This window comes from Nuphar pumila, chromosome 16 (assembly GCF_984573655.1).
Source record: "Nuphar pumila chromosome 16, dmNupPumi1.hap1.1, whole genome shotgun sequence".
Lineage (NCBI taxonomy): Eukaryota > Viridiplantae > Streptophyta > Magnoliopsida > Nymphaeales > Nymphaeaceae > Nuphar > Nuphar pumila.
The window spans coordinates 15,439,861-15,450,721 of record NC_143264.1 but is presented as its reverse complement, the minus strand read 5'-3'; the positions used below and the strand labels follow the sequence as shown (position 1 = coordinate 15,450,721).

The window sequence follows — 10,861 nt, the reverse complement described above, 5'->3', positions numbered from 1 at the left end:
TAATGCATGATAATTAGGAAAATTACAAAAATATTGCTGGACTGCAATTGGGTTTAACAACCAGCATTTTCTTAATCATTCTCAAATACCTGCCTAGATAATGAAATTATTATTTTGTCATTCGTTAAAAGAATAACGATATTACATGCTGCAAATCTTCATTTATTCTTTTTCATTAGATTATTTTTTGAATAGCTCATTATAAAATCAAAGGCGTTATGAAAAAAATATACAATAAAGGTGCACTTGGATAAAAGCAAAACTGGAAAGCAAAGAATAATGAGGAATCATAATCAATAAGAAATCTGTTTTTCTTTTTTCCAGATAAGCCAAAAATAATCAATAAGAAATCTTACGAAATAAAAAGAACGAGAACACATGTAATCGGAGAGCCATATAGTTGGCAATGAGCATTCTCAGGAAATGGTATATGTATCTTGTTTTTATGAAAATTAGAGAACTTGCCTTCATATTAGTCAGCCACAAATCTCGTTCTCAGGAAAATAATCATAGTCAGCATATCATTATGAAAAGGAAGAGGCCCAACATATGAATCAAATGTTATTTCCACATCACCTAAATGATGTTCATAATGAGAATTATGTATCTTAATTTCCTAAGTCGATTTCAATCAATTTCTTCAATTTGTTCTGAGAAGGGAATGATATGATCCAATCAGGTGTCAACAATCAACGAAATGCAGATGGGTTTACAAAGAAAGAAGTTTAAACAATACACAAAGCTTCTAATGACCGATTTTGTGGACACCAGCCAAGACAAAAAGCCAAACCAATGCAGAATTTGATGCATCTCTAGAGAGTTTGCTTGAAACCAGAGTCCTCAACTGAGTCAATGAGTGCTTTGGCTTGAAAATAAGTCGTTAGAACACATCCCAAAATTGCATCTTTGTTGGTAAGAAAATGCTTCAAATCTATTCTTTCTTCTCTAACGCATAGTCCAAGCTCTGATAGAGACCGTAAAACTCAGCTAAGTAAACAAGAGCTTCATGGTTATCACTGCAAACCTTACATATTGATGAAAGTTCTCCTTCGGAGAGGGTACCCCAATGTTCACAATCATCAAGGAAGTCCAAAAGCCTTGAGTAAAAAGAATTATAATTCATTATAAGAAAAGGAACAGGAAATTTTGATCCTATCCTTTGTAACTGGATCAATGCCAATATCTCAAAGATCTCATCCAGGGTACCTACTCCACCAGGAAAAGCAACTATGGCTGTTCTGTCGGAATCACTGTTCCTAACAGCTGCATCCACAAGGCCATGTTTCCGTGCAGAGAAAAATCTGCATTTTAGTGTTGAATGAGGTTTTTGTTTGGAATGGTGAGAAAGGGAAAACACCATGTAATTGGGATTATGGATGAAACAGTAAAAGGAAATATAAGCTTTGTCAGGGGAATGCACCTGCAGGTTAAATACGTTTCAGGAGGAAGGTAAGGATGAAAGCTTGAGGCAATCCATTCTTCAGCCTCCCTTCCTATCTTTAGCCCAGCAACAGGTTTCCCTGCCTCAAGAGCTCCCTTCATTGCAGCATCCATTAGGCCAGGTCCTGCTCCTGTCCAGGAAGTGCATTCCAACAGCTTTGCTATCTACAAAAAAGGAACACACATTTCCATGCTACTCAGCAGTTTCAACTTCACTGAAAGAATATATATGATTGGCTGCTGCTTCTGAAGCATGCTTGGGTGCATTTGTGTTGTGCGCTTGATGTAATGCAATTAATACTATGGAGAATATTCAAAGACACACAAGAAGATGGAGCAGAAGAGAAAAATCCTCTGGCAAAAAAGGGAAAACTCAGAAAGTGATCCCTAATTACAGTCCTCCATGTGGATAATTCATATAAATTGATAGCAACTAACATAACCACGCACACAGCCATCAGCATGCATTAACATGTGAGACTATGAATGACTGATTAGTCATTGACAGTGAAACACAATCTGAGGATACTGATCACATTAACCACATTTGGTTCTTTGAAGCTTGACTGTAAAAGAGAGACAGAACAATAAGATACAATTAATGAATGCCTTGTAAACACATTGGATCATTAGTTGACCATCTTTATCTCCCTTAAACAAGTTGCAGAGAAAAAGAATCCTTTTGGTGGGATCTTAAAATTGTTATAACTTTCAAACATGATGCTTCATTGGACATTCCTTTCATAGTTTCATGTCTTATTTGGTCAGGATGTAACTCTTCAAATTTCTAACAATTCTGTTCAATTAATGAAATTTCTAGAAACTTGAGAATGAGAAATATATATTACTAGAGAAATGCTTTACTTGCCTCTCGTCCTAGCTCAAACGCTTGAATGTAATGCGGATGGTCAGCCTTTATCCTTGAAGAGCCAAGATAAACAACCCCTCTTCCAAGCCTGCGAATGAGATCATAGCATTTCTGAATCTCCTTTCCAACCTGCAGGTGGAACATGCCAGAGACAAAGCTGAGCAGTTAGATATGGGAGTTTCATCTGTCATCATCAATCTACCTATAGCTTTAGATTCCATTTAGCTTTTCAAAATGTGAACAAAATAAACAAAGAAAAATATTGAGATTTTCTACTTCCTGTATATATTTGTGGTCATAAAATTGATGATAGAACAAGGTGAAGGAAAGATAAATGCAGAACTCCTAGAAATACTTAATAAAAGTACACAAACATGTACACGATTTATTTTGCTTCAGACAAAGAAAAGAAAGATCAAATGCACCGTGAAAGCCAGTTCTGCTTATCAAGAAATTGAAAGATAGATTCTACACCATTTTGAATCTAACAAAAACCATAAAGGATCATCTAATAGAAAGAACATGAGTGTCAAAACATGTTGATGGATAGATGTGCAGTAAAATGCCAATATAAGAAAGCAACAGGCTTCAATAACACAAAAAGAATAAAAACGGTTTATATGTTACACCATTAAATATATACAACATATATACCTCTCCTGTCCTCTATCTAGATTTCTTTTGGTTCATGTTGCATAGAATCACTGTTGTATATCACGGTTTGATTTTAAACAGAAGATAGACAAAAATTTAAGATAAAAAATTGAAATGCATGTAACAATGATGACAAATTTTAAAAGAACAAAACGTAAGTAACTACAAAATAAAAGATCAAGTTCATTAATTAGAAGGATGAAGTTAGGGACACGATGTTGACCACATGTAACACAAGTTTGACTATGTTTGAAACGTCATGGCATGTACATTGTCATGCGGTGCTGCAACATCACAAGATACACATGAAAAGTGTTTATGTGAAAGATCAATGGCCCAATTCTATGTTTTGAGGAGGGAATCCTATGCATCAAATTCAAAGGTATGGCACCATGAAGTCATAAACATGGTGTCAAACAAAAGATTAACCCAATTTTTAATGCCTAATTGATGGAAACATCATAATGACCCAGATTTGCAATCTAAAGTAACAAGCACATGTATTTCAGAAATACACCCAAGAACGGACAACCATGCCAGGAACCATACAAAGATATGTTCAGTCTGAAGTCCACAATAAGTACTAATGACCCTTTCTGTAACCTTTTCACTATACAGAGAGTGGAACTTTATATGCAATAAAAGCTAATGTGCACAATTTTTTAGGGCAAGAAAGGAAATGTGAAGAAAATTATACGGGAAAAAAACCTTGCATTATTGGGCCATAACATACACAGAAAAAATAAAGATAACACCAGTTATCAGTAGTTGTAATTGATGCCACACAATTTGATCTCATGCATTTATGTATGTATGTATGAATGTGCTGTATACCTAGTCTACTTGTGCAAAATGCATGCATATGATTCCAGCAACCACATTCAATAGTCCATGTATACCTCTTGCCGTGGCCTAGTCCAAACAGTAAGAAGCCAGGCAGCGAAGATGTATGGGCAAGTCATATGGCAGGAAGCCAACAAATTTGACTGGTAGAAAGGCTTCAGAGCTGCATCTGTTATAGCTGTATTTCTGACATCAGTCATACTGATCATTGTTTTCCAAATTAATTAGTGTCAGACAGGTGGTAATGATTTGATTGTAGATTTGAAAGAACAAATGAGTCAAATAAACTTGAGAGCTGACATGCATCAAACAAATGCACTAGCGGTATGGCCCTTTTGAAGTAATCAAATTAGCCAGTCAAGCCCTGAATATGGATGAGAAAATATGTATTTTCTTTTGTTAGGTGTGCCTTGAATTCTAGAACCACTTTGCTCCATGACCCATTTCGATTTGGAAGAATATTGAGATAGGAAACACATGGCAGCTCGTTTCCTAATCTCATGTGAAGACCTAATTTAATAAGAAGACTACTTTGATTTTTCTTATCATGGGAAGTTGTGTCCTTTTAAAAGTCATATTTTCTTTTATCTTCTTTGGAGTCCTCTCTTATGTGGGAGTGTCATAACTGTGAGGTGAGAGAGTTATAATTAAAGTACGTCAACCTCATTTGTGTGGGTTATATAAAGGGGGCTTTATATAGGATTTATGAGAGTTCCTTTTGGGAGTGGCACCATTGGAGAGAGTAGCTTCTTGGAGAGAGCTTTCTTGAGAGTTGTTGGCATTGAAGGTTTGAGTGTATCTCCTCTTTTGTTCATCATAGTAAAACTTTGCTTACCTTTGCCCGTGGACATAGGTCATAGACTGAATCACATATCTCCTGTGTTCTTCTTTGCTATCCTTATTATTGATGTGTTTTGTTATCATTTTGCTCGTGATTTCTTAACATCTTTTCATTTGAATGAAAGCATTTTCAAGTAAAGAGACAAGGAATACAACAAGATCAGGAAGTCATCTTTGCGTTGGTTTTCCTGATTGCCATTCATACATGCTATTAGGTGCACGAACTTTTGAAAATCGATTGAAAGAGAGCAAGCAGGTGAAGGGTGTTTCAGAGTTAAGCACAACTATTTCCTTGATAAAGCCTTGCTCATACTAAAGAAACAGTTTCTAGTAACGAGAAAACAGATAAAAAACCTTCAAAGAAAGAAGAAAACATCGATCCCACTCAAAAAATAATTGTGATTACATCAACTGTTCTTAAGGAAGCGGAATGATGGAAAAGTGTACAACTTGAGCTCTTAGACTCAAAATTAGATACTGGACCCAACTCCCTGCCATTCAACTGTAACTTAAGCTCACAGAGAAGGGAGGCAGAGAATTAGTGAAGGGGTGACTCTGATAGCATCTTATTTAATTGGGCCCCAAAGCCATCCTCAACCCTCAGTCCTAAAAAAGAGGGAGTCAACAGTATCCAACTACAATACTTGGTACTAAGTTACTTATCCACTTAATACACCAACTGCAAACAATATCTCCATTTCTTCAATACTAATTACACAAATTGAATCAACAATCTAACCAGCAAACGCCGTATAATAAGTGAACCCACCATTATCACGTTATTGTTTATGTCTTAAGTTCACAACCAACAAAATTCTCAATTGGGATTTCTTGTTTCACTACCGATACCATCAACTGCAATTAACTTTACAAAATGGGTAACATGTTTTTTGCATGCAGATAACATGAATATACGCTTTACACAAATGGGTAACCCGAAAGGACTCGCAAATGAAGCAGCAGTGATCATATCCAACAAAACCCATATCGGAATTGGAGAGGAGAGAACACAAAGGGAAGATGGGTCACCTCGCTTGAGCTCTTCCTGTCCACGAAATCCATCGATTGGTTTCTGCAGATCGCGTTTCTTGGAGAACGATGAAGTCTTGAAATGCGAAGTTGGCAAGATGGTGATGTCGGCATGTGCACAGGGAGAAAGTTTTCTATATTGAGGAAACTAGAATTTCCGGTCAAGCGCCGGCAATCAAAGACACCCGCCATCGGAAATGGCGACGGACGCTGTTTCTCCCCGGTTCTTTTTGGGGGAGTAAGAGCGAGTTTCCTTTCGAAGTATCAAGATTCCCAACCTTTCCAAAAGCAGAAGGAACCAAACAATGGAATGGAATCTCCAGTGAGCCACTAGTGTGGGCAGCAGCACTAATCGTCATCAAGCAAATGCCATCTTCAACTTTATTGTCGCAGGGATACGTTAATTCGGTTCCCGTGGCCAGAGGATGCGACACAACTTGCGAACACGCCATGTGAGGTTTCGGCTCAGTTTTTTTTTTGCATATTTTATTATTATATGTTTTAGCTACTAAAGTAAAGAGTAATGGGTCCGTGCTAAACCTATTTGGTGCTAAACAGAGTGCTAAATGAGTTATTTTGGTTCATTTTATTTTATTTTTAAATTTTGACCCTATAGATATGATCTATTTACTTGATTTTTTATAGGGATCAGCTCTTTAAGCATTTGATTCCAACACATGGATGAGTTTTTATAAAGTTTGAAAAATCAACAGTTCGAAATCTTTATAAATTTTTGAGGCTCCAAACATCATTTTTTTTCATCAAAAACACATGATTCATGTGTGGATTCTTAGTAAATCGATCATGCCCAACACATTTATAGGGCTGGAACCACATAAAAAGCACCACAGAAGCCCAAAAACCCATTTAACACAAGGTTTAGCACGAACCCATTACTACTAAAGTAGATGTGTATATTTAAATATGTATAATCTAGTTGAAAAATCATAGATGCTAGCATCCACTCAATCTAACCTTATAAATGTATTAAGCATGGTTTATAATTATATGTTAAAAACTGTGGATCATTTTTTTAAATGTAAAAATATAATTTTTTGAGTTATAAAATTTTGATACCTGTATTTTGAAACCAATGACACAAGTATCAAATGTTCAGAAAACTCGTCCTAATTACTTGAAAAACGTATACCATCTTACATAGAAATATGTTTTTATTTAGTATCAATTCATTTCTATTAGCATTTCTGCAAACAAACAACGATTTCATTTTATGCATGCATTATTTAAATTTATAAAAAAAGTAATTATAAATAATGATTGATTTACCTATATTGTTTAACTATTCTAATTTGTATCTTTATAAAAATATACACTTCATATCAACGGTTTAAAAACTCGATCCAAAAGCCCTCACATAGCCATATCAGTACCCCTTACCCGTACCCGTTTCTATCAACTATAGTTTGGATGTCAAGGAAACATATGGGCGCAATGTCATGACACATAACTCGTGTCAAAACTTAAGCTTATCTGTTTTATTAAAATCATTCAAAAGAAAAGTTAAAAAAGATTTTAGAAAAATTTACAATAAAAGTCTAACTTGGAATGTATTTACAAAACAGCCTAAGTCTTAAAAAATTAGGATTAGCCGCCTATATTAAGAAACATTTCAGTGATGGTGAGCAGCGGAATTGTGGATCCCCAAAATGTTTGAAAACAAAAAGGTGGGTTTTCACGGGATTTTTTTTTAAAAAAGGGTCAAAAAAGCCGGATTCGAATTTTAGAAATTGTGGGGTCCATTCTTCAAGGTTACACACATTTCCTTTTTCGTTGAGCAAAGATCAGCCGAACTAAGAGCTCCATATCTTCATTTTGGGGCGACGACTTGCGAGTGTTTGAGATCCTATAAAAAAAATGAGCCACCAAAACTAAAAAAATACGAAACAAACAAGAATATACGAATGTTAAAGCTTTCAACACTTATAAAAATATAATAAATATATAAAAAATAAACTGACAGACTTAGGTTTCCCTTTCCACATTGTTGACAAGCATGAGAGAGCACGAACGATACTTCGGCTAGGCACAAACTCCAAAATAAGGAGACATAAGGAATCTAAACTATGCTAGGTAGGTTCAACTGAGCTAAGTCGGCTAGGCTAGGCCATGCAGAGTTTTTGACAGAGGAAGGCTAGAGCTAAGACTTGGATTCCATATACCAAAATAGGGAGAATGCCACACTATTTATAGTTTTTTTAGTGAATTCAGACATGTTTCCTGCATATTCGAGATCTGACATCCTAACCCAGTCTAGATCGTGATGGACGACTTATAGTGCACATTTTTTTAACGAAGGGTTGAGATTTGTCTAGAGCATATTGCCTTAGATAGGGGCTTTATTTTTGTAAAGAGGTTTAGGACTCAGAATATTCCGTTTCGAGTTTGGAAAAAAGGTTGAAAGGATCATGTCTATGGCACATTTTCTGAAATCGGTGGGAACAACAGACAATAATTGTTGCTGACAACAAATATTATTTGTCGCCAACAAAAGGTGCTAACGACAATTCATGGAGTGACCTACTCCCGATAATAAATAAACGTGTCATTAGAAGAAGATGACATCACTTTCAAAAAGAGGTTAACTACCGATGACAATTCAAGGAAGTGTTGATGACAATTTGTTTGTCATCAGTTGTTGTAGAAAACTTATTTTGTCTGTAACTTTTGATCATGATGTCAGATTGACCTAATTTTTAGCTCATTGAAAAGCTGAAAATCTTCTCTTTAATTATTCTTTTGGTAAAAAACCTAAATTAGATTACTTTAAAAGCCAAAACTCAAATTGAAGTGAATCTTGTTTCAGAGTAGCCTAAAAGATATAGTTTTTTTGGTATAACAAACATCTCGATAAAAAATGGGGTGTCTTTAGATGCCCATCTTTATGGTGAGGTATGCAAAGCTTGACCGATAACAAAGAAGTAGACACACCAACTTTGGAAAGAAAAAATGATTGGATCCAACAAAGTATTTTTTGAAAAGAAATCTTGTAAAAGACAAAAACATAAATGGCTTAATGATGCAAGATGACAACTAAAGGCATGTATATAGCCCAACACAAGGGTCTCTCTATGATGCATTTATATTGGCAGAGAGATCTGGCCAAATGAGGTTGAGCTAGAGATTAAGCTAGTACCTTATTCCACACGAGGGCTTTTCCTTGAACTCAGTGATTGTGAGTGGAAAGTCTTGCAAGGTAAAGTTAGACAAAGACAAAACAAGTATTTTGTTGCTTAAAATCATATGAAAAATGACTCATGATTTTGATAAAGACAAAGAAAAAAGATTTTTGGAGCAAAAAGCATAAAAAATACTGAGACATTTTATTTAAAAATGAGATGGATGGTGTCAGTTTCAAAGATGTGCCTTTCGAAAAAGGTTGGGTTTATGATAGTTTTTTCGCTTGTCAAATGAGATTCAGATTGCTCTATCAATTTATAGGGTATCCTAAGAACCTAATGTCCATATATCTACAAGATAATCCTAAAATTGGGACATGGGTAGGCCTTTCTAAGGGCTGGATGGGTTCCTACAAGAAAACATGTTGGAAAATGCGAAATGCATAAAATGTACAAGAAAATGCATGTAATGCATAAGAGAAGACATGGAATATGTGAAAAAGATGCATGAAAGGCGTAAAAATGCATGAAAGAATACATGAAATGCATGAAAAAAAGAGAAAATGCATGAAATGATCGTTCCAGAGTCTTTTGTTGGGGAAGGGAGTCACTTTGATGAATTTGTTGCTAACGAGATATCATGTGTTTTTAAGAGATCTGGTGATGACAATTTGAAACTGCTTAAGAGTTTTTTTCTTTCTGCTGATGACATATCATGATTTTAGAGATCTTTTTAGGAAATGTGCTTTCTGTCCTAACGACTCTTCATGGACTTGTTGCTTTTTCTGACGACACATCATGGTCTGCTGATGACAATCAATGTGTCGTTAGTAGTTTTTGGTGTTTTTTTTTTAAGTTTTAGGCCTTTGCTATTCCAAACCATCAACAAGCCTTTTTTTTATTCGATTTTCCTATATTTTTGTGTGCTTTTTCTTTCTTCTAACCATGGTGAAAATCGAGAATGACATCTTCTCGCGTTTTAACATTCTAGGGTTGGTGCACAAGTACCATCGAATGGGAGAGGGCGATCTGGTGAGATAAAATATCTCTCTCTCTCTCTCTTTCTCTCTCTCTTTCTCTCTCTTTTTCTTATTTCCTTTTCTTTTCCCTTAAGCATTTCCTATGAAAAACAACGTACTTTCTGGAACTCCTCTAGATTGGTTCTTCCCGTGGTTGACTGAATTCGAGGCACACCATGAGGAATATTTGACTGAGTTATGTCTTATATGAGCTGCTCATTTATGTGACTTCAGGTAAGTGGCCAACTGATTTTTGCTATTACAGAAAGGTGGAGTCTGCATGCTAACACCTTCTGGCTCCCAATGAGAGAAATGATAATCACTTTGGATGAGTGCATCATAATTTTGAGGTTCATCTCTCCTTCTCGGGGTATGACCATTCAAAATCAATTCTTTCTAAATTATCAACCTTACGATGAATGAACAACTCTACGAAATTTGACCAAAGGAGCACAATGGCCGCGGATGGATCGACACTTGTCCTTTGATCTCTATGGGATGCTTATCCTAGCATCACTGGCTGCCATGACTTTATTTGATAAATTCTTGACATGACTCAGGGGCAACTTCACTCTTTGCTTGGTAGCTTTCTTCCTGTTGGACAAGACTCATGAGATTATGGATTTCTGCCATGTTCATCTCCTTAAGTATTGGTTTTGCCATGTGATGCACCTTTCTTTGGGCATGGCGGCTCTATCTTGTCTCTACCGAGGTCTGAGCTCTTTCGCATATCGCCATGATAAGTGTTTTGTTGGCAGTAAGGTCTTTCTCAAAATTTGATTCTAAAAGCATGTTTCAAATCTCTGACCTCTACAAGTTTTTCCAGCGCTGCACTTGTAGGAGAGGTATAGAGGTTGTTTGGGATCTCAAAAGTGTCGATCCTTGAAGACTTGCTGGAATCTGATTGAGGATTTGGAGGATAGCTCAATTTCTTGGGATATCATGCCAATTGTGACATATGGGAGACCCAAGTTCACAAAGCCACTTCCTTGAAAAGTTCTTTGGCTCCTGGGACCTTTTTATCAGGTTCT

The 10,861-nt window shown here is 36.0% G+C and overlaps 1 protein-coding gene across 1 annotated transcript; it reads right to left on the bottom strand.

Moving 5' to 3' along the window:
* Window positions 1–604: 604 nt before the first annotated feature.
* Window positions 605–6,000, bottom strand: LOC149813004 (Putative lysine decarboxylase family protein). Its single transcript, XM_089990987.1, has 4 exons — window positions 5,675–6,000; window positions 2,305–2,437; window positions 1,421–1,601; window positions 605–1,301 (listed from the first exon to the last, which is right to left on the bottom strand). The coding sequence occupies exons 1-4, from the start codon at window positions 5,864–5,866 to the stop codon at window positions 932–934; spliced, it is 876 nt and encodes a 291-aa protein (XP_089847113.1). The 5' UTR covers window positions 5,867–6,000; the 3' UTR covers window positions 605–931.
* Window positions 6,001–10,861: the final 4,861 nt, after the last annotated feature.

Coding starts and splice junctions, on each gene's coding strand:
- LOC149813004 (XM_089990987.1), bottom strand. CDS start 5,866: ATGGCGGGTGTCTTTGATTGCCGGCGCTTGACCGGAAATTCTAGTTTC. Junction 2,438..5,674: donor ACAGGAAGAGCTCAAGCGAG/GTGACCCATCTT, acceptor TTCCACCTGCAG/GTTGGAAAGGAGATTCAGAA. Junction 1,602..2,304: donor TGAGCTAGGACGAGAGGCAA/GTAAAGCATTTC, acceptor TTTTGTAGATAG/CAAAGCTGTTGGAATGCACT.